Source organism: Bubalus kerabau, chromosome 3 (assembly GCF_029407905.1).
Source record: "Bubalus kerabau isolate K-KA32 ecotype Philippines breed swamp buffalo chromosome 3, PCC_UOA_SB_1v2, whole genome shotgun sequence".
NCBI lineage: Eukaryota > Metazoa > Chordata > Mammalia > Artiodactyla > Bovidae > Bubalus > Bubalus kerabau.
This window is the reverse complement of record NC_073626.1, coordinates 140142618-140165324: the sequence shown is the minus strand read 5'-3', so window position 1 is coordinate 140165324 and position 22707 is coordinate 140142618. Positions and strand designations below refer to the sequence as shown.

The 22707-nt window shown below is 35.6% G+C and overlaps 1 protein-coding gene across 15 annotated transcripts in view; it reads left to right on the top strand.

The window, feature by feature from the left end:
- The window catches only part of BOLL (boule homolog, RNA binding protein), an 83912-nt gene that overhangs the window by 5217 nt on the left and 55988 nt on the right, over positions 1 to 22707 (top strand). For 10 of the 15 annotated variants that reach the window (XM_055573024.1, XM_055573022.1, XM_055573025.1 and 7 more), the window contains exons 3-7: positions 2067 to 2158; positions 4905 to 4959; positions 6362 to 6437; positions 10093 to 10220; positions 21723 to 21794. In XM_055573024.1, the coding sequence (XP_055428999.1) occupies positions 2067 to 2158; positions 4905 to 4959; positions 6362 to 6437; positions 10093 to 10220; positions 21723 to 21794 (423 nt within the window). The remainder of the gene's footprint in view (positions 1 to 2066; positions 2159 to 4904; positions 4960 to 6361; positions 6438 to 10092; positions 10221 to 21722; positions 21795 to 22707) is intronic. The other 5 variants (XM_055573021.1, XM_055573018.1, XM_055573029.1 and 2 more) reach the window with 3 other exon arrangements.

The following is a 22707-nucleotide window of genomic DNA, read 5'->3' as shown; positions in this document are numbered from 1 at the left end:
AAGGCAGGCATCGATAATTTAAGTGGAACATTCTTTATTCCAAGGGAATATATAGAAGGATTTCCAGGCTTCCATATTACATATTGGAAATTTCAGGGAGAATTGTCTTAAAAAAAAAATCCTTGTGCAATTAGGGTATAGTATTTATCACTCACTGTTTTCCAACAATCAGGGTCTCACAATTTGGATGGAATTGCCTCTTTGCTGCTCAAGATGAATGTCACAATGTGTTTATCAAAATTATGAGTCTTAAGCAAGTGTGTGATTGGTTCACTAATAATAAATTAAGGGAAATAATTTCTTATGAAATGCTTACTTTTAAAAAGATTTCCTGTTTCCATGGAAAATATTAATAACTGACCATAAATATTCAAGTTAAATATTCTTATTCAGAATTTATATTATATTAGCTTAGCATATTTTTAAATAAATCATCAATATAATAGTTTGTATGGCTAGGTTAAGTGTAGGGTTTTTTTTTTATCTTTTTTGACGTATAGTTGCTTAACAATGTTGTTTTAGTTTCTACTATACAGCACAGTGATCCAGCTATAGGTATACATATATCCCCTGTTTTTTAGATTTCTTTCCCATTTACGTCACCACAGCATTGAGTAGAGTTCCCTGTGCTATACAGTGGGTTCTCATTAGTTTAGTGTCAGTTTTTATTGAAGCCTGTCAGCTACAATATAAACTTTGGGGGCCATTACAATACAATCTTAGCTTTAAGTTAATTGGTAAGGTTCTCCCTCTTCGAGTTACACCTTACCCAAAACCATAGATAATTTCCATCAAGGAAGTAGTTTAACACAGTAGCAAGCAGTCTCAAACTTCATAAAATTCTTCTTTTTAGACCCCTAGAGCCCATCCCTTTTAATATTTGATAATCTTGACTTTCTGTCTCGTTTTTAACAGAGATGGAGATGCAAAATTGAGCTAGTGATTCTTCTATCAGAGAATGGTTTAATTAATTTGTTTTCAAGTCTCTAATAGAAATCTTTGATGTTGATTCCATTTTGTGTTTTTTGAAATAAGACTGTTGTACCTAGATTAACTCAGTATTTGCCATCATCCAATTTAGCAAGCTTTAGGTTACCAACTAAAAATTTATTTTTTTTCTAAAGCAATGAGGTACCTGTGGAACTCAAGAGGTATTGCTCTACCATTAGGCATGTCTTTTCCTAGATATATATGTAAAGAAAAATTTTTTCTATGGATATTTAAAGTTTTTCTTGTGGGCAAGCACAGTTGAACCAGAAAATGAAATTGCAATGAATTTAGAGTGAATGCTCTAGGGAAAGGTGATGTGGGTCTGTTATGAGATTATTTTAATTGCCAGATATGCCAAACCATCTTTGTAGACATCTTATACATGATAGTCTAGTTATGACTCAATATTTTTTGTGTATCATCATAATGTCCGTATGTATATTGACTACAGATAAAATGTCTAAAAACTTAAAGTTTTGTAGCCTCTCTGTTGTTACCACAAATTGAGTTCAGGTACTTTTGTAAATATATTTCCTTTCTAAGACCTTAACTTTCCTGATGACTATGCTCATTAAAATAGAGTGATTGTTTGACATAAAACAGCAAAATTCTTTAAAGCAATTATCCTTAAATTAAAAATAAATTTTAAAATAAAAATAGAGTGACTGGTGGAGGCCAGCATAACCTAGTTCCACTGCCATGACTGTAGGCCTCTCTGAATCACAAGAACCAATAATAATATGCCCTTAGTATAGTTATAGGCATGCCTAGTACAGTTTTATCAAAAAATAGCTAACTAGAGAACAAGCTTTATTTGTAGTTTTAGAAAACTCAGCTTAAAATATTTTATTGCTATGTAATAATTTAACAACATAGTATTAACAACTCTGCATAAAGCAAAGTATTAATATTGATTTTAATAACCTAGTGATTTCATGCAGTTTTTATGATGACAGGCATCCTTATATCCATACTATTAATTTGTGTTGCCTTTTCTGTCTCCAAAACAAGCAGAAGTTATTTCATCTTTTATCAATTAAAATGGGTTTTTTTGTGTTTTATTTTTATACCATTAGACAAATGAAAATGATTTAAGAAAATTTTTTTCCCAGTATGGATCTGTAAAAGAAGTGAAGATTGTAAATGACAGAGCTGGAGTTTCCAAAGGGTTAGTATCACTATAGGTAGTACACAGAATTAACAACTGTGTTTTTATTGGATTGCTACATTTTGTATTCTGCCTTACTTTGGTTCCTTTTTTTTTTTTAAAGAAGGAAGTTGTAGTGAAGTTTGGCTGTTTTGTTGTTTTTTGGTGGGAGGGTGGGGCGTTGGTTGTGTTTTGGGTTTTTTTGGCTGCACTGGTTCTTCATTTTTGTGCCTGGGCTTTCTCTAGTTGCAGCAAGCAGGGACTGTAGGGTGCACAGGCTTCAGTAGTTGTGGTGCATAGGCTTAGTTGCTTGACCACATGTGGAATCTTCCCAGACCAGGGATGGAACCCATGTCCCCTGAATTGGCAGGAGGATTCTTTACCACTGGACCACCAGGGAAGTCCTGATTCCATTTTTAAAAAGAGAGTTTCATGGCTGCTTTCTCCTTCCTTTTGATCTCCATGTGTTGGGGAGTGGGGTGTGGGTATTTTAGAGGAAAGAGGATGCTTTAATATTCCTTAATTTGTTGTAAAGTTATTCTTGCAAAGGCTGAGGGACCATTCATTGTTAGGTAGTAAGCACTTAATGTTGAGTAGCTGATGTCCAGTAGCCAAGGAACCAGAAGCTAAAGGAATCTGATACTTTTGGAGTTGTATACCTGCTTTAGACTAGAGAGAGCTTAATTTGGAAAAGGCTGACACAAAAGAATGTCTGTAGCTTGTGCCTCAGAGACCTAACCAGGGGACTAATCTAAGAAATATAATCTTAGCGAGAATGATTTTTAATTGCCAAATCAAGGAGAATGAAAATTAAAGAATAAAGCACTAGGATTTGGCTAGTAATGTCTGGTGACATTAGAGCTGTTTTAGTGAATTGGATATACAAAAGCCAAATATCAGAGAAGAAAAAGGTAGTTTACATAGTGTACTCACTTGAGAAGTTTGATTGCAAAGTTAAAAAAATCAATGAATGATTATTTTCTTAAAAAAGAGGCAATATATACATATTCATAGGCATAAAAGAAAGGACCAATAAGATGGGTAAAATATTAGTGGGAAACTACATGTAAATATGACAGGTGGACACTTATAACAAGATGAGATCCTGCAGAGATGATTAACAGATATAAACATATAATATAAACAAATTCTGCATATAAACAAGAGACTTCTGAGCCCGACAAAAAATAATATGATGAAGTGAAATTGTACCACTTATATTTGGCTTAATGGAATTTGTAATATCCATTTTTAAATCATTGAAAATAACACATAGCAGTGTAGACTGTATTTTATGGCTTTTCCACTGGGTGGTATATGTGTTCTACTAAAAAGTGTAAAAATACTTCTTTAGCCCTTGTTTAATACTTGAGCAAATAAAGAAATTCCTTTATTGAAAAAGGAAATTCATATACAATACAGTAATTATGAATTGAATAAAATAGTAAATGTTTATTAACTACATGATACATAATTACTTATTAGTAATTATGAATTGGCACTTCCCTGGTGGTTTAGACAGTAAAGAATCTGCTTGCAATTCAGAAGACCTGGGTTCGATCCCTAAATTGAAACAATCCCCTGGAGAAGGGAACAGCTACCCACTCCAATAATCTTGCCCGGAGAATTGCATGGACAAAAGAGCTGGCAGGCTACAGTCCATGGGGTTGCAAAGAGTCGGACACAACTGAGGAACTTAATATACATACACAATTTGAGGAAAATAAAGTTGAGCATTACTCAAGAGAGTTTCCTAAAATTATCCAAATAGAGATTAAATTTGGTGGGGGGGATATACTTTTTATTTCTTTCATCCCTTTTTATCTACCTATTTTGCCTTTTTGGACAAGGCATATATTGTGTAATTCAGCTGTTAAAGAATCCATGTGCAATGCAGGAGACCCTGGTTCGATTCCTGGGTGGGGAAGATATCCTGGAGAAGGGATAGATTACCCACTTCAGTATTCTTGGGCTTCCCTGGTGGCTCAGCTGGTGAAGAATCCACCTGCATTGCGGGAGACCTGGGTTCGATTCCTGGATTGGGAAGATCCCCTGGAGAAGGCAATGGCTACCCACTCCGATATTCTGGCCCAGAGAATTCCATGGACTGTAAAGTCTGTGGGTGCTGCAAAGAGTCGGACGCAGCTGAGCAACTTTCACTTCACTTACACTGTGTATTTGTATCTTGATCATATGATTTATACTCTGAAGATAACTATTATATATGAAAAGCAGATATAAAACCTGGGTTGTATAATATTTTTAATTTATTTTATTTGGGAAATATACTAATAGTTACATTCTCAGTTTATATATGCTAACAATAGTAAATAATATGTGTACTCATTTACCAAGATAAAATATTTTATCATGTTCAATTTTTAATTTTTTAAAGATTCTTTTTTTACTTTGATTTCTATTGAAAGCAAACTTATGTCATTTTAAAAGGAGGTTACTGCTGTGGGCTGAAATTTATTGCACCCTAATTTGTAAACCCGAACACAAATCTCTCATGTTTTCCTGCCTTGCATACAGCTCTGGTCTGATACTGTTTTAAGATCCCTGGGTTGTTATTTTTTTTTTTAGGCCTCTCCCTTTAAGAAGATAACCATGTTAAGCTGTGAACAATTCTCCTCTAAGTTTTGCATACTGGTACACCATAGACAAATGTTCATTCCTACTGTGGCCCATTCTAAAAATATATATATTTAATCTTAGTATAATATCAATGTAATGTTCTAATATAATAATTAATGGATTTATTTAGGTATGGCTTCGTCACTTTTGAAACACAAGAAGATGCACAAAAAATTTTACAAGAGGTAAGATATTTTGGTGTATACAACTTCCTTTTTGGAACTCTTTACTTTGGTGTATTTAACTTCATTTTTGAAACTTCTTTCTTTGAAACTAATCCTTTAAGGCAGTGGTCCCCAACCTTTTTGGCACCAGAGACTAGTTTGGTGGCAACAGTTGTTCCACAGACCTGGGGCATATGGTTTTGGGATGATTCAAGTATGTTACATTTATTGTGCACTTTATTATTATTACATCAGCTCCACCTCAGATCATCAGGCATTAGATCTCAGAAGTTGGGGACCCCTGCTTTAAGGTATTAATTTAATAGTAGGGTTCTGGTACAATAATTGATTGCTAAAAAAATTTATTTTCTTTGTATCCTGAGATTATCATTGGTCTCCAAAAAATAATTAAAAATTAAAGATAAATTTATCTACAGAAAAACAAATGCCAAATAATTGCGTAAGTTTGGCTGTGAAATTATAACTTTTCACTTTATTTTCTTAAACTGAGAATTTAGGGATGAGTCTTTTCTGATGTGTTAATAGCACTTTGAATTCCTAAAAAATGCTATGAATGTAGATTCCTAAAATGAGATTATCTGAGATTATTTCCCTCCTATGAAAAACTTATAAACTAAGAACATTCATAGAAAAAAAATCTAAACCCAGCAGTTCAGTATATAATAACTCTTAAGTTTGGCAAGTGTAGCATTTAATTTTTTAGGAAAAAATTTTATTTTAATTACATTTTATTAAGTCATATGCAGTCAGTTCTCATTATTTATAGTGGTTGTGTTCTATAAAATCATCATAAACACTGAATTAGCAAATATTGAAGTGTGCTGCACCTAGAAAATACAGGGTTAGTTTCTCACAAACTTCTGTTTACGATATTTTCATCAGCCAATCAATATATAACTTGTGTTTTATGTGTGCTTCTGTTTAAAGATTACATGTAACATTTTTGATTCATTAACATTGAACTCATGATCAACAGCACTAAACCCATGTGTGAATTAACCCAGCTAACACATACTTTCTCTGCTAAAACACAAGACAGTCTTTTTGCACTTGGGAACACTAGCCAGCACTTGAACACTACACTTGAGAGCCATCTTAAGTAGCAAAAATACTAACATAAGGCACAAAAATGTGAAAAACATGACAGTAAATAGAACATGAAAAGGACATTTGTTTACAGTATAAAAGCTGAAAAAAGAAAACAAAATGTCTCCCTGTTTAACCTCAGCTGGGACCACATGTGTAACACAACTCAAATTGCCAAATGAGGAAAATTAGGGTCAGTACATTGGAACCAGGATTCACACCCAAATCTATTTTAAACCAAAGGCTTTGCGCTTTCTACTATGCCTTGCTGTTTTCAAGGTGTGATAATAAAGTAATGTACTTTTTCTTATTTTAGGCTGAAAAACTTAATTACAAGGATAAGAAACTGAACATTGGCCCGGCAATAAGAAAGCAACAAGTAGGGATCCCTCGTATGTATTGAGAACTAATATATTTTTCAATATTTTTGCATGGTTCTTTTTCAAAATGTAAGACTATTGATAGAACTTCATTAAAGTATCAGGTTTCCTTGATTTAATAAAGTTATTTTAGCGAAGGTGGTAGGCAAATGAATATTTCTTACCACAAATTAAATACGTTAACTTGTGGGATGGAGGAGGCTAGGGGAAATGTATATAAATAATAATGTTTAACTATATTCCAAATAGTTACATCTTTAAAGGAAAAATTGTATGGTTAAAATATAGTTTAAAATTATGAAAGAAATTAGAAGTAATTACTATTTTAAAGTTTTTCTAATAGAGTAATTTAAAATTAGAATAAAATTACTGAAAGTAAAAATGTAAAATATCAGAAACTCTGGTTGTATGGTATATACTGTAACCCAACCATATGTATCATAATTATCAGAAGAAACAACCCCTAAAGCTTTAGATTGGCTAAGTGCCTTCCTCAAATTTCCAGAATACTTTCAACTCTTATTCTTTTTTCCTCACTTTTCCCGTTTATTAAATTAGGCATCTTTATGGTTACCTTTTAACCTATAGTATTAAAATCTCTAACAGAATCTTTGGCTAGAAGGAGAAACTTTGCATAAAATTTGAAACTAGTGTCCACGTGTCCATTTGGATGTTCAAAACATTATGTAGTTATTATACATCTGTTAACAAATTAATAGATTGTGCTCATTTGGACTGTTCTGCTTTTGACTTAGAAGTTAACAGAGATCAAATTTAATTTTGACCTAGTATTTGTTAATTTATAAGATAACTGACATGTCCTTAGTAAGTTGATACTCCAAAATGAAATGTACTAAATATGTCAGAATGCTGAATATTTTCAGACTACTGCTGTTAGTTGTAAGAGTTAAGCTATAACATATAATAACAATTCTTAATCCATTATCACCATCAGTAAAAACAACTGGGAGTGTTCATAAAAACCTGTTTTATGCAACCCACAGGTTGCTAAAAACAGAACATAAATCAGTACTATCCTGAATGCTTTCAAACAAACAAATAGTTACTTAAGAACTGTTTAGCATAAAGGTCAACGTTATGGGTTTTAATTATTTCATTTAATCTTTACAGCAACCTGTGAGATATTGTTCTATTTTGTAAATAGAAAATACAGCTTATAAAGGCAAAGTCATTGTTTTAGAAACTAGGCATGTACATCTCCGTTACCAACATTCTAGTCCCAGCTACCCACTCTGCTTGACTTAATTACTTAAGAAGCCTCCTAACTGATCTTTCTGAATCCAATTTTGCTGTCAGTACTTTACCACCCATCACACATAAGGCAGCCAGAGTGATCTTTCAAACATGCCCATCTTATCATGTTATTCTCTGCTTATTTTGAGCTGTTCTTATCTTTTCCATGCTTTAATCGTTTAGCCATCCTTCATTCCAGAACATAACCATATTTCTGATGCACTGTTTTCTTCACCTACAGTGACTTTGCCATCCCATTCATTCTTTAAAACTCAGCCCAAATATCAATTTCCTCACAATTACTAGACATACAATATATAGTGTTCAGCGTTGTACCCTGTACTGCTGCTGCCGCTAAGTTGCTTCAGTTGTGTCCAGCTCTGTGCGACCCCATAGACGGCAGCCCACCAGGCTCCCCCGTCCCTGGGATTCTCCAGGCAAGAACACTGGAGTGGGTTGCCATTTCCTTCTCCAATGCATGAAAGTGAAAAGTGAAAGCGAAGTCGCTCAGTCGTGTCCAACTCTTCGAGACCCCACGGACTGTAGCCTACCAGGTTCCTCCGTCCATGGGATTTTCCAGGCAAGAGTACTGGAGTGGGGTGCCATTGCCTTCTCCAGTACCCTATACTACCCAATATAATAACCTGTACTACCTATACTGCCTTTTGTATTTATCAAAATTATAATTAGTTGTGTAATTAGCTAATGACTGTCTTCCTTACCAGATCCTAACCTCTGTGAAGATAGAGACCATGGCATGCTCAATTTTTTTCTTGTTTCTTTTTGGCTGTATCACTAAGGCCTAGTCCAATGCATTGTAATAATAATCACTCAAAATTTCTTTATTTAACTGTGGTACCTAAATTAAGAATAAAAATTTCTTTATTTAATTGTGGTACCTAAAAGGTGATCTTTGGAGGGAATTGCACGGACCTTCCAAATTGCATGCAGAATTTTGTTTGAATATATATATTTTTGTGAAAAGGGTCTTTGGCTTTCATCAGATTCTCAAGAAAATAAGAACCACTAAAATATGCTGTAATAATACTGGATGAAATGTCGTGAAAATATGAGCTGAGTAGTAGTGCTACTTAGAGTAGAAGGCTAGTGCTGCTGTCAGTGTGGTTTGCAGCCACCAATAGTTAACTTGGGCTCTATCAAAATACAGTTTCTCAGGCCCCATCCCAGGTCTCTTGAATCAAAAATCTCTTGAAATGGGGACCTGGAGTTTGTATTTTAACAAGCTGTCTAGCTTGTTGTAATGAATTTTAAATTTTGAGACACACTAGGACGTAGAAGGCAATGGCACCCCACTCCAGTACTCTTGCCTGGAAAATCCCATTGACGGAGGAGCCTGGTGGGCTGCTGTCTATGGGGTCGCTAAGAGTCAGACATGACTGAGCGACTTCACTTTCACTTTTCACTTTCATGCTTTGGAGAAGGAAATGGCAACCCACTCCAGTGTTCTTGCCTGGAGAATCCCAGGGACGGGGGAGCCTGGTGGGCTGCCTTCTATGGGATCGCACAGAGTTGGACATGACTGAAGCAACTTAGCAGCAGCAGCAGCAGTATAGTGGAAGGAGGATTGCCACCTCAGTAATTTATGTAACCTATTAGTCAAGGACTTAAATCTGACTTGGCATATAAAATTTTTAAAGTCTTCTCCTGACAAAAAGGACTTTTTTTATTTTGTGGGGAAGAGTATATATAACTTGACCTGGGAAAAGAAATGAGGACCCAAAATTAACAACATGAAGGTCTGTGGTCATGTTTGCAACAACAGCAATTGTAGCAAAGGGAGACTAGAGAGTAAAATACAGTCATAGCATAAGTGAGTACTTGCTGATAGTAGATCTAAGAATTTTTAAGGTAGAACAAGTATTTTGTCCAGTTTCACTGCCTCCATCTTCTTTGGGCTTTTACAAATAGATGGTCTTACTGAGATCTTAGAGACTTTGCTACAGTGTCAGTAGTCTTCAGGTAACTCTAAATTATATGTAGTTTATATTTGTAAAAATAAGTACTTTGCTGATAATAATCACAATTGTAAAGTTCTCTATTTCATTATACTACTTTAAAACCAGAATTAAGTTGGTGTTGAACAGGGAGGCCTGGCGTGCTGCGATTCATGGGGTCGCAAAGAGTCGGACACGACTGAGTGACTGATCTGATCTGATCTGATCAAACTTGTTTCTTTTTATTTACCATAAGCTACAAAAGCTCTAAGGGTAGTAAGTTTGAAAATAAATGCTTCAAAGATACTTTAATATATGGGATGTGTAAAGAATTTTTAATATTCAGTTTTTACTATAGCTATATTTGTGTAAAGATAAACATTTTTCATTGTTCAGAAATTACATTTTTAAATGTTAAACTGAACGTTTCAATTATTACTATTTCCTTTTTGTTTTAGGTTCCAGTATAATGCCAGCAGCTGGAACAATGTATCTAACAACTTCAACTGGATATCCTTACACTTATCATAATGGTGTTGCTTATTTTCATACTCCAGAGGTTACTTCTGCCCCACCACCTTGGCCTGTAAGTAATTTCATTTTAAAAGGGTTTTCATCTGTTGCTATTAAATTTTTATTTCTGAAATATTTCAGCCACAGACAGATATAATAAAGTGACAGCTATGTAACTACTGCTCATTTTTTTTCATTAGTCTCTATTTAAGAATGGTTTTCTGTACTCTGTTCTTTAGTTGGCAAGATTTTGTTGTTGTTCAGTCATTCAGTCGTGTCCGACTCTTTGTGACCCCATGAACTGCAGCAGGTCCCTGTCTTTCATTGTCTCCCAGAGTTTGCTCAAACTCATGTCCATTGAATCTGTAGTGCCATTCAACCATATCATTTTCTGTTGCCCCATTCTCTTCCTGCCCTCAATTTTTCCAAGCGCCAGGGTCTTTTCCAGTAAGTCGGCTCTTCCCATCAGGTGGTCAGAGGATTGGAGTTTCATCATCAGTCCTTCCAATGAATATTCAAGGTTGATTTCCTTTAGGATTGACTGGTTTGATCTCCTTCTTGTCCAAGGGACTCTCAAGAGTCTTCTCCAACACTGCAATTCAAAAGCATCAGTTCTTCAGTGCTCAGCCTTCTTTATACTCCAGCTCGCACATCCTTACATTACTGGAAAAACCATAGCTTTGACAAACGGACCTTAGCTGGCCAAGTGATGTCTCTCTTTTAATATGCTGTCTAAGTTTGTCATAGCCTTGCTGTCTAGATTTATCATAGCCTTCCTTCCAAGTTTAATATGCTGTCTAAGTTTGTCATAGCCTTGCTGTCTAGATTTATCATAGCCTTCCTTCCAAGGAGCAAGTGCCTTTAAATTTCATGACTGCAATCACCATTCACAGTGATTTTGGAGCCCAAGAAAGTAAAATGTGTCAGTGCTTCCACTTTTCCCCCCTTCTGTTAGCCTTGATGTGATGGAACTGGATGCCATGATCTTAGTTTTTTGAAGGTTGAGTTTTCAACCAACTTTTTCACTCTCTTCTTTCACCCTCATCAAGAGGTTCTTTAGTTCCTCTTTGCTTTCTACCATTAGAGTGGTATCATCTGCATATCTGAGGTTGTTGATATTTCTTCCAGCAGTCCTGATTCCAACTTGTGATTCATCCAGCAAGGCTTTCGCATTGTATACTCTGCATATAAGTTAAACAAGCAGGGTGACAATATACAGCCTTGACATACTCCTTTCCCAATTTTGAACCAGTCCATATTTCCATGTCTGGTTCTAACTGTTGTTTCTTGACCCCCATACAGGTTTCTTAGGAGACAGGTAAGGTGGTCTGGTATTCTCATCTCTTTAAGAATTTTCTACAGTTTATTGTGGAAACAAACAAACATCCACAGAAGTACATGTTTTTCTGAAATTCCCTTCCTTTCTCCATGATCCAACAAATGTGGGCAATTTGACCTCTGTTTACCCTGCCTTTTCTAAACCCAGCGTGTACATCTAGAAATTCTCGATTCACATAGTGTTGAGGCCTAACTTGAAGGATTTTGAACATATCCTTACTAGCATGTGAAATGAGTATAATTGTATGGTACTTTGAACATTCTTTAGCACTGCCCTTCTTTGGGATTGGAATGAAAACAGACATTTTCCAACCCTGTGGCCACTGCTGAGTTTTCCAAATTTGCTGGCATATTCAGTGCAGCACTTTAACACCGTCATCTTTTAGGATTTGAAGTAGCTCAACTGGAATTCCATCACCTCCACTAGCTTTGTTTGCAGTGATACTTCCTAAGGCCCACTTGATTTCACAGTCCAGGATGTCTGGCTCTAGGTGAGTGACCACAGCATCATTGTTACCCTGATCATGAAGACCTTTTTCATATAGTTCTTTTGTGTATTCTTGCCATCTCTTCTTAATCCCTTCTGCTTGTATTAGGTCCTCATCATTTCTGTCCTTTATCATGCCCATACTTGCATGAAATGTTCCTTTGATATCTCCAGATTTCTTGAAGAGATCTCTAGTCTTTCCCATTCTATTGTTTCTCTCTACTTCTTTCATTGTTCATTGAAGAAGGCCTTTTATCTCTCCTTGTTATTCTCTGGAAATCTGCATTCACTGGAAAATATCTTTCACTTTCTCCTTTGCCTTTCTCTTTTTTTCTTTTCTCAGCTATTTGTAAGGCCTCTTCAGACAACCATTTGCCTTCTTGGATTTCTGTTTCTTTGGGATGGTTTTGGTCACCAGATGATATATATGCTGTCTAGGTTTGTCATAGCCTTTCTTCCAAGGATCAGGCATTTTTTAAATTAATGGCTGAAGTCATTATCCACAGTGATTTTGTAGCCCAAGAAAATCAAGTCTGGCCCAGTTTCCATTGTTTCCCATCTATTTGCCTTGAGAGGAACTAAAAAGCCTCTTGATGAAAGTGAAAGTGGAGAGTGAAAAAGTTGGCTTAAAGCTCTCAACATTCAGAAAAGGAAGATCATGGCATCCGGTCCCATCACTTCATGGGAAATAGATGGAGAAACAGTGGAAACAGTGTCAGACTTTATTTTTTGGGCTCCAAAATCACTGCAGATGGTGACTGCAGCCATGAAATTAAAAGACGCTTACTCCTTGGAAGGAAAGTTATGACCAACCTAGATAGCATATTCAAAAGCAGAGACATTACTTTGCCAACAAAGGTCTGTCTAGTCAAGGCTATGGTTTTTCCAGTGGTCATGTATGGATGTGAGAGTTGGACTGTGAAGAAGGCTGAGCGCCGAAGAATTGATGCTTTTGAACTGTGGTGAGTTTTGAGAGTCTCTTGGACTGCGAGGAGATCCAACCAGTCCATTCTGAAGAATATCAGCCCTGGGATTTCTTCGGAAGGAACGATGCTAAAGTTGAAACTCCAGTACTTTGGCCACCTCATGCAAAGAGTTGACACATTGGAAAAGACTCTGATGCTGGGAGGGATTGGGGGCAGGAGGAGAAGGGGATGACAGAGGATGAGATGGCTGGATGGCATCACTGACTCGATGGACGTGAGTCTGAGTGAACTCCGGGAGTTGGTGATGGACAGGGAGGCCTGGCGTGCTGCGATTCATGGGGTCGCAAAGAGTCGGATACGACTGAGCAACTGAACTGAATGAGACTGGATGCCATGATCGTAGTTTTTTTAATGTTGAGTTTTAAGCCAGGATTTCAGACTCCTCATCTACTTTCATCAAGAGGCTCTTTGGTTCCTCTTTGCTTTCTGCCATAAGAGTGGTGTCATCTGCATATCTGAGGTTATTGATATTTTCCCTAGCAATCTTGATTCCAGTTTGTGCATCATCCAGCCCAGCATTTCGCATGATGTACTGCATATGTTAGATAAGAAGGGTGACAATATACAGCCTTGATGTACTCCTTTCCCAATTTGGAACCAGTCTGTTCCATGTCCAGTTCTAACTGTTGCTTCTTGTCCTACATATAGGTTTCTCAGGAGGCAAGTAAGGTGGTCTGGTATTCCCATTTCTTTAAGAATTTTCCACATTTATGATCCACACAGTCAAAGGCTTTAGCATAGTCAGTGAAGCAGAAGTAGATGTTTTTCTGGAATTCTCGCTTTTTTTATGTTTCAGTGGATGTTGGCAGTTTGGTCTCTGATTCCTCTGCATTTTCTAAATCCAGCTTGTACATCTGGAAGTTCTCAGTTCACATCCTATTGAAGCCTAGCTTGAAGGATTTTGACCATTACCTTGCTAGCTTGTGAAATGAGTGCAGTTGTGCGGTAATTTGAACATTCTTTGGCATTGCCCTTCTTTGTGATTGGAATGAGAACTGACCTTTTCCAGTCCTTTGGCCACTGCTGAGTTTTCCAAATTGGCTGGCATATTCAGTGCAACACTTTAACACCATCATCTTTTAGGATTTGAAGTGCCTCAGCTGGAATTCGATCACCTCCACTAGCTTTGTTTGTAGTGATACTTCCTAAGGCCCACTTGATTTTGCACTCCAGGATGTATGGCTCTAGGTGAGTGATCACACCATCGTGGTTATCTGGGTCATTAAGATCTTTTTTTGTATAGTTCTGTGTTTTCTTGCCACCTTTTCTTAATCTCCTCTGCTTCTGTTAGGTCCATACCATTTCTGTCCTTTATTTTTGCATAAAATGTTCCCTTGGTATCTCTAATTTTCTTGAAGAGATCTCTAGTCTTTCCTCTTCTGTTATTTTCTTCTATTTCTTTGCATTGTTCACTTAGGAAAGCTTTCTTATCTTTCCTTGATGTTCTTTGGAGCTCTCCATTAAGATGAATATATCTTTCCTTTTCTCCTTCGCTTTTCTTTTTTCTCAGCTATTTGTAAGATCTCCTCAGACAACCATTTTGCCTTTTTGTATTTCTTTTTCTTGGGGCTCATAGGGTGGTGTCATCTGCGTGTGCTGTGCTGTGTTTAGTCTCTCAGCCATGTCCAACTCTTTGTGACCCTATGGACTATAGCCTGCCAAGCTCCTCTGTCCATGGGTATTCTCCAAGCAAGAATACTGAATTGGTTTGCCAAGCCCTCCTCCAGGGAATCTTCCGAACCCAGGTATCGAACCCAGGTCTGCCACATTTGCAGGTGGATTCTTTACTGACTGAGCCACCAGTGAAGCCTACAAATACTGGAGTAGGTAGCCTATCGCTTCTCCAGGGCATCTTCCTGACCCAGGAATCAAACCGGAGTCTCCTGCACTGCAGTCTGATTCTTTAGCAGCTGGTTATCTGCATATCTGAGGTTATTGGTATCTCTCCCGACAGTCTTGATTCCAGCTTGTGATTCATCCAGCCCAGCATTTCACATGATGTACTCTGCATATAAGTTATATAAGCAGGGTGACAATATACAGCTTTGACGTACTCCTTTCCCTATTTGGAACTAGTCTGGTGTTCCATATCTGATTATAGCTGTTGCTTCTTGACCTGCATACAGGTTTCTCAGGAGGCAGGTAGTGGGGAAAATAAAATATGACAAATTCAAATAAAGTCTCCTTGCCTTGACTATCTTGTCCTCTTTTCCTCCTCAAAGGTTAACCAGAGTATCTTTCCTATCCATTTTATATGTTTATACTACAAATGTAGGTATCCTTAAGAAATAGATATATTGTGTTGCTTTAGGCAGCTTTTAAATGCTATATAAATAATCTGGTTTTTCTATTCAGTATTATGTTTTTTAAGATTAAACCATGTTGATCCTAGTACATCTAGTTGATTGATTTAAATTTTTTATTTAATTTCCATTGTATGAGTGTATATTCTGTATTGATGGACATTTTAAGTTTTTTCTACAATCAAGACTACACTGGGGGAACTGTACTCAATATATTGTACTAACCTGTAAAGGAAATGAATAAGGAAATGAATCTGAAAAAAATGCGTGTGTGTGTGCATATACATATGTGTGTAACTAAATCAGTTTGCTGTGCACCTGAAATTAACACAACATTGTAAATCAACTATACATCAACAACAAAAAATTTAATTACATGAAATATTTTCAATGCAATTTTTAAATTGCATATACTACTTATAAACTGCTTGTGATTTTTTTTTAATTTAGCCATTAAGGTCCTATTTTTATTCCAATCAATTTGTAAGACTTTAATATGGAATTAAAACTATTATTTTATATATAAATTTTACATGGTATTTTCATCTTTTTCACTCTTTGTAAGTTTAAAAGTTTTATGACTAAATGAGTTGATTTTTTAATTTTACAATGTTGCCCCGCTAGGGATCTGAAAACTACTCAGATTTACTTTCTACTAGTTATTCCATGATTTCATTTTACTTTATATTTAACTCTTTAATCCATTTGGAGCTTTCTTGGGGTATGTTTTGTGGTCATATTCCACAAATTCAGAGAATCACATGTGGAGGATTTTTTTTTTTTTCCTGAACAGAAATAGTACCTGGAAATCTACATTTAGCAGATCTGAGATTGAAATATATATAAATGAATAAAGTTCTATAAATATAATGAAAATATTGCTCATGATGATAATATATGGAGGGCTTCCCAGGTGGCACAGTGGTAAAGAATCCACCTGCCAATGGAGAAGATGTGAATTTGATCCCTAGGTTGGAAAGATCCCCTGGTGTAGTAAATGTCAGCCCACTCCAGGACTCTTGACTGGAAAATTCCATGGACTTAGGAGCCTGCTGGGCTCCAGTCCATGGAGTCACAAAGAGAGTGAGCGTGCATACACACACATACAGTAATATACAATAAATGCAATTATTATTTATTATAATGCATTACCCTGTTTAGAAAAGTTATATAACAGTAAATAAATAATAGAGTATAAAATTTTTTTTAAAGGACTGTATTAACCATTTAGGTTTTGTATATATTGTGTGAGAGTTTAGGACAGTAGTCTTCAAAATTTTTTGCTTATATATCCTCTAAAGGTTTTTTGAAAAATTAGGAATACTCTCACTCATTTAAGCTGAAATCTGAAATTTACCGAGTTTTAAATAGTTTAGACATATTGGGTTGGTGCAAAAGTAACTGTGGTCTTGCATTGTTGAACTTTGCTGTTTGATATTGGAATACATTTTTAAATAAATGTGGTTATGTTACACATCATGTTAATGACATTTCTTGCTTTGTGTTTTTTTTTGCTAATGACTTAACTACTTTCTGTTTATTTTAGACTAGGGAAATGATGTTAGAGAAAAAACAAATTTGAGCAGTTTTCTTATTTGAGTTCAAAATACGTCTTAAAGCAGTAGAGACAGCTTGCAACATCAATAACACATTTGTCCCAGGAACTACTAATGAACATACAATGCGGTGCTGTTTCAAGAAGTTTTGCAGAGGAGATGAGAGCCTTGAAGATGAGGAGTGTAGTGGCCGGCCATTGAAAGTTGACAGTGACCAACAGAAAGCCAAAATCGAAGCTGATCATCTTAAACTACACGAGAAGTTGCCAAAGAACTCAGTGTCAACCATTCTGTGGCCATTTGGCATTTGACGCAAACTAGAAAGGTGAAAAAAATTGGGTGCCTCGTGAGCTGACCAAAAATTTTTTTTTAAATTGTTTTTAAGTGTCATCTTCTCTTATTCTGCATAACAGCAGTGAAGCATTTCTTTATCGGATTGTGACCTGCAACGAAAAGTGGATTTTATATGACAACCAGTGACGACCAGCTCAGTGGCTGGACTAAGAAGAAGCTCCAGAGCACTTCCCAAAGCCAAACATCTAATGAAAAAAGATCATGGTCACTGTTTGGTGGTCTGCTGCTCATCTGATCCAGTACAGCTTTTGAATCCTGGTAAAACCATTACATCTGACAAGTATGCTCAACAAATCAATGAGATGCACCAAAAACTGCAATGCCTATAGTCAACAGAATGGGCCCAGTTCTCCATGACGTCACCCGACCACATGTTGCACAACTAATGCTTCAAAAGTTGATCAAATTGGGCTACAAAGTTTTGCCTCATCCACCATATTCACCTTACCTCTCCCCAGTGGACTACCACTTCTTCAAGCATCTTGACAAGTTATTGTAGAAAAACACTTCCACAACTAGCAGGAGGCAGAAAACGCTTTCCAAGAGTTTGTCAATTCCTTGAAGCACCAATTTTTATGCTACAAGAATAAACGAACTTATTTCTTGTTAGCAAAAATGTGTTGATTGTAGTGGTTCCTCTTTTGATTAATAAAGCTGTTTTGAGCCTAGCTATAATGGTTTAAAATTCACGGTCTGAAACCACAGTTACTTTTCTACCAACCTAATACATTGTACAATAGATTTGCTTTAGAAATTATTTGTATGAAACTTTGTAGCTATAGATTTCATGTAAGATTGGAAAATGTCTTAAGTGTAGTGATGGATGTTGACTAGACTCATTGTGATTATCATTTTATTCTTTATACATATGTATAATCATTGTTATACATTTGAAATGTCATGTAAATTATCTTGCAGTTAAAAAAAATGGAAAATGCCCACTGTGTAATTCAGTTAGCAGCAAAACTAATTAACCAAATTAGTCAATCAAATAAAACTTTTTAATTTCTATTAGAAAATTCTGACTTTATTTTTAAGTTCAAATGAGTAAATTAATACGTATCTCTGTGACCATCATGTAATTTATTTTGTTCTGTGTATTTGAAATAAGGTACTACTACTATTACTAAGTCACTTCAGTCGTGTCCAACTCTGTGTGACCCCATAGACAGCAGCCCACGAGGCTCCCCTGTCCCTGGGATTCTCCAGGCAAGAACACTGGAGTGGGTTGCCATTGCCTTCTCCAGTGCATGAAAGTAAAAAGTGAAAGTGAAGACGCTCAATCGTGTCCGACTCTTAGCGACCCCATGGACTACAGCCCACCAGGCTCCTCCGTCCATGGGAGTTTGCAGGCAGGAGTACTGGAGTGGGGTGCCATTGCCTTCTCCATTATCTCCCCCTTTATATTTCTTATACAAGCTCTTTTTGCTTTGCTCTTTTCTATTTCTCAAAAGTATTGTCTTCTTAAATTACCTATTTGTTCGATGCTCTGTTACTGTTTCCATTCCAAAACAGAGCATTATAGCAAGATCCAAAATGAGTTGGGAGTGTGCCTTTCATAGTCCAGGGGAAAAGTAATTGTGAAAGGGGAGTTTTGAAAAGAATTCATTGTACACAGATATATTTGCAGACAGATGAAATCAGGAAGAAGACCATATGAAATACCTGAAAATTAATACTCTTAAACGTATTCATGCTCATGTATGACTGGAAGATTTTTCCTTCCTTGGTCTAGGCCATGACATATGTATATAAGTAAAACTTTACATTTATAGACTTCACATGTATGACTAAATGTTCCCAAATATCTTTCTAAAATTTACCGGTATAGAGGTTATGTAACAGTTTATGAGAGCTTTAATTTCTCTATAATCTGCCAGTTTGTTGATTTACTAGATTCTGGAATATTATTGACAAAATTAATTTTTGCCAATATTTTTGCCAGTATTTTTATGAAATGATATCTTGTTTTACTTTTCATTTGCCTAGTTAGTGGTAATACTAAATATATTTTTATATATTTATTTGCCATTTCAGTTTCTTCTGTTGGATTCCTCTTTATGTCTTTTACCCATTTTTTTCTGTTGGGATTGTCTTCTTGAGTTCATGGTATGAATTCAATGGGTTGTAAATATCTTTTAGTTTGTGCCTTGTCCATTAACTTTATGATTTTTGTCATACACAGTTTCTTTGTTTTAATGTTAATAGATGTATTAATGTTTTATGTTTTGGCTTTTTGTGTCTATTTTTAATACTGTGTTGCTGCTTTTCATATCTAGATCTTTAATTTGGAGTTTATATATTGACTAATCCATCCTCTTCCACTTTTTTGAAATGAATCCTCTGTAAAACACCAAGTTTCTGTGTGTGGGAGTCTTTCTGTGCTCTCTGTTATGTTCTATTGGTATACTTGCTTGCCCTGCCCAGTTTTTTTTTTTCAATTCCTGTTGCTTTGTAAGAGATCTTAAAATCTGATAGGGCAGTAATCTCACTCTCTGCTTCAGGAGTCCCTCATCTGTCTTAAGTCTTTGCTTTTATACATTTTATAATTCAGCTTGTTCAGCTCTGTGAAGAGACTATTTTTATTAGAATTGTGTTAAATATATAGATTTACGTGGGACATTTAGTCATGATACTGAATTTTCCCATTCATAAACAGTGTTTAGGGTTTCCATCAATCAATAAAATTTTTCTTTCTCTGTAAAAAAAAGTTTGGCATATCTTTTGCTTGATTTATTCTTAGGTACTCTGTAGTTTTTGTTGCTTTTATTATGGTGTATTTTTTTTTAATCACGTTGCCTAATAGACTGCGACTGGTGTGTAATAATGCTTTGGATTTTTAAGTGTTGATATTTTATCATTAACCCTGCCAAACTCTCATATAGGCAGTCATTTAGAATTCAATATATTTCTTCAATACTTCAGCATTCTTTCTCATTTTTCCTCATCAAGTTATTGCATTGGCAATGTCTCTGCTACATTATTTATGTTTTAACACCATAATCTTGTTCTTAAAAAAATGAAAAAAGTTCAGTAATTAATCATTAAGGTTTATATGAGTATCTTTCAAAACCTACGTAGATATAGATATGTTAAGATACTCTAAACTTTAACCAAGTTTTCTCCATCTTAGCACTGTTGACATTTGGGGTCAGATGATTTTTTCTTTTTTGCAGAAACTGTCCTGTACATTGCAGGATTTTTAGTGGATTCCTAGCCTCCCTACATTTATGAAAACCAAAATACTACCAAATATTTCCTGGGAGTGCAGTGTCCCACCTGGTTGAGAATTACTGACCTAAATCAATTAAGAAAGTTATTTGTTTACTCTGTTTACTAACTTTTTATCCTGAAAGGGTATTGAAAATTTTAACAGTGTAGTTTCTGTGTCTGCTGAGAGTATCATTTTTTCTCCTTTAATGTGTTAATATAAATTACATTATTATTTTCAAATGTTAATCTGTAGTACAATTTTATTAGTACACAATTGTCTGAAAATTATGCAAAACCATGATACTTTTCTTCATTTGGGGTGGATGGGTGAACACTAAAACAAAACAGTACAAATTAGATCCCATGTTACAAATTGAATTATTTTTTTTTTACTTTACAATATTGTATTGGTTTTGCCATACATTGATACAAATTGAATTTTAATTGCTGTCTTTAAAGCCTATTTTACCTATTTTGTAATACAGTTTGCCTGTTTTAGAATGATCTGGCTTTAAATAATCTATTTTGAGGTTTATTCTATTACTCTGAATAATCAAGTGTTATATGTACGTTTATCAAACAAATCACTTGTAAATTTATTAGATGACTTATTTAAAATAGAGTTTAATATTCTTCAATAAATAATGCACTTGCTTTAATTAAATATATAATAAAGGAATAGGATGTTGATTATTTGTAAGTAGTGGGAAATTAGTGGCAAATAAGGTATGATTATTCATTCAGTTCTAAATGCTGTGTAAACATCTACTGCTTGTCTCCGCAATGGAAATAAGCTATGTCACCTTAACTCCAGCTGCTAGTTTTCATCTAATATTGTCTTCAGTTCAGTCACTCAGTCGTGTCCGACTCTTTGTAACCCCATGGACTGCAGCATGCCAGGCTTCTCTGTCTATCACCAACTCCTGGAGCTAGCTCAAACTCATGTCCATCAAGTCAGAGATGCCATCTAACAGCCTCATTTTCTGTCCCCTTCTCCTCCTGCCTTCAATCTTTCCCAGCATCAGGGAAAGAATATTTCCCAGCATCAGGGAAATATTCTCTTAGAAACTGTATTTATTCATAAAAGCAACTTTTCTGGGGGTGGTTTTAACATTACTGTGGAAATGAAACCACATGGAAGTAGAAATATTGTGATAATTTTAATAAACTTGAAGTGGAGTTGCAATAATATCAATAAGAGGTGGGAAAATTATATTTCCAGTCATAAACTGTAAGTTGACAGGGTTTAGGTAACAGTGTTAAGATAAACTTTGTCATAAACAATTTTAAAGAATTTTGCCTAAAATAATTTTTGCTACTTTTCTTTGCTCTTAACAGTCACGTTCTATATCTAGTTCCCCTGTGATGGTAGCTCAGCCTGTTTATCAACAACCTGCATATCACTACCAGGTAAACATTAAATTACAATGCAAATCTTTGATAGTTTCAGTCTTTTTTTGATAGCTTTCATTTTAGTCTTTCTCATGCAAATAAATACTCTCGTAATTTAAAAGAGGTAGTTAAGCCTTGATAGCAGTGGTATTTTCTTTTTTTTTAATGAGGGATCTACATGTCATATAAGAAGATAGTTTACTCATGCTGTTGTCATGTCCGACTCTTTGCCACCCCACCCCATGGACTGCAGCATGCCAGGCTTCCCTGTCCTTCACTATCTCCTGGAGTTTGCTCAAATTCATGTCCATTGAGTTGGTGATGCTATCTAACCATCTTGTCCTCTGCCACCCTCTCCTTCTTTTGCCTTTAATCTTACCCAGCATCTGGGTCTTTTCCAGTTAGTTGGCTCTTTGCATCAGGTGGCCAAAGTATTGGAACTTCAGCATCAGTCTGTCCAATAAAGGACTTACTTTTATCAAATGTCATAGGGTAGGTTTTGCTCCCATGGCTAACATAGAAATAATTTCCAAGGTATTATGAAAATACTGGACCACAGGCTGATTTTTTTTAATGTTATTGTTATGTCAGTTTCTAGTTATTATATTTAATAAACATATCATAATAAAATAATGTGATTTATGACAGCTTCTTTAAGTTAATCAACATTCTTCTTTTCATTAATTCTTATGGGAGGTTGAGGGTAAGTAAACTCTAATGCCAGACCATTTTGGTGTCTTGTAAATAAAATGTAAAACAGCCATATTTGTTTACATAATTGTTTGTGGCTGCTTTTGTGCTACAGTAGAAGAGTTGAGTGGTTGCAACAGAGATATATGGCCTGCAAGCTTAAAATACTTGCCCATTAGCCCTTTACAGAAAATGGTTGCCTACTTCTGGAGAAGGAAATGGCAACCCACTCCAGTACTCT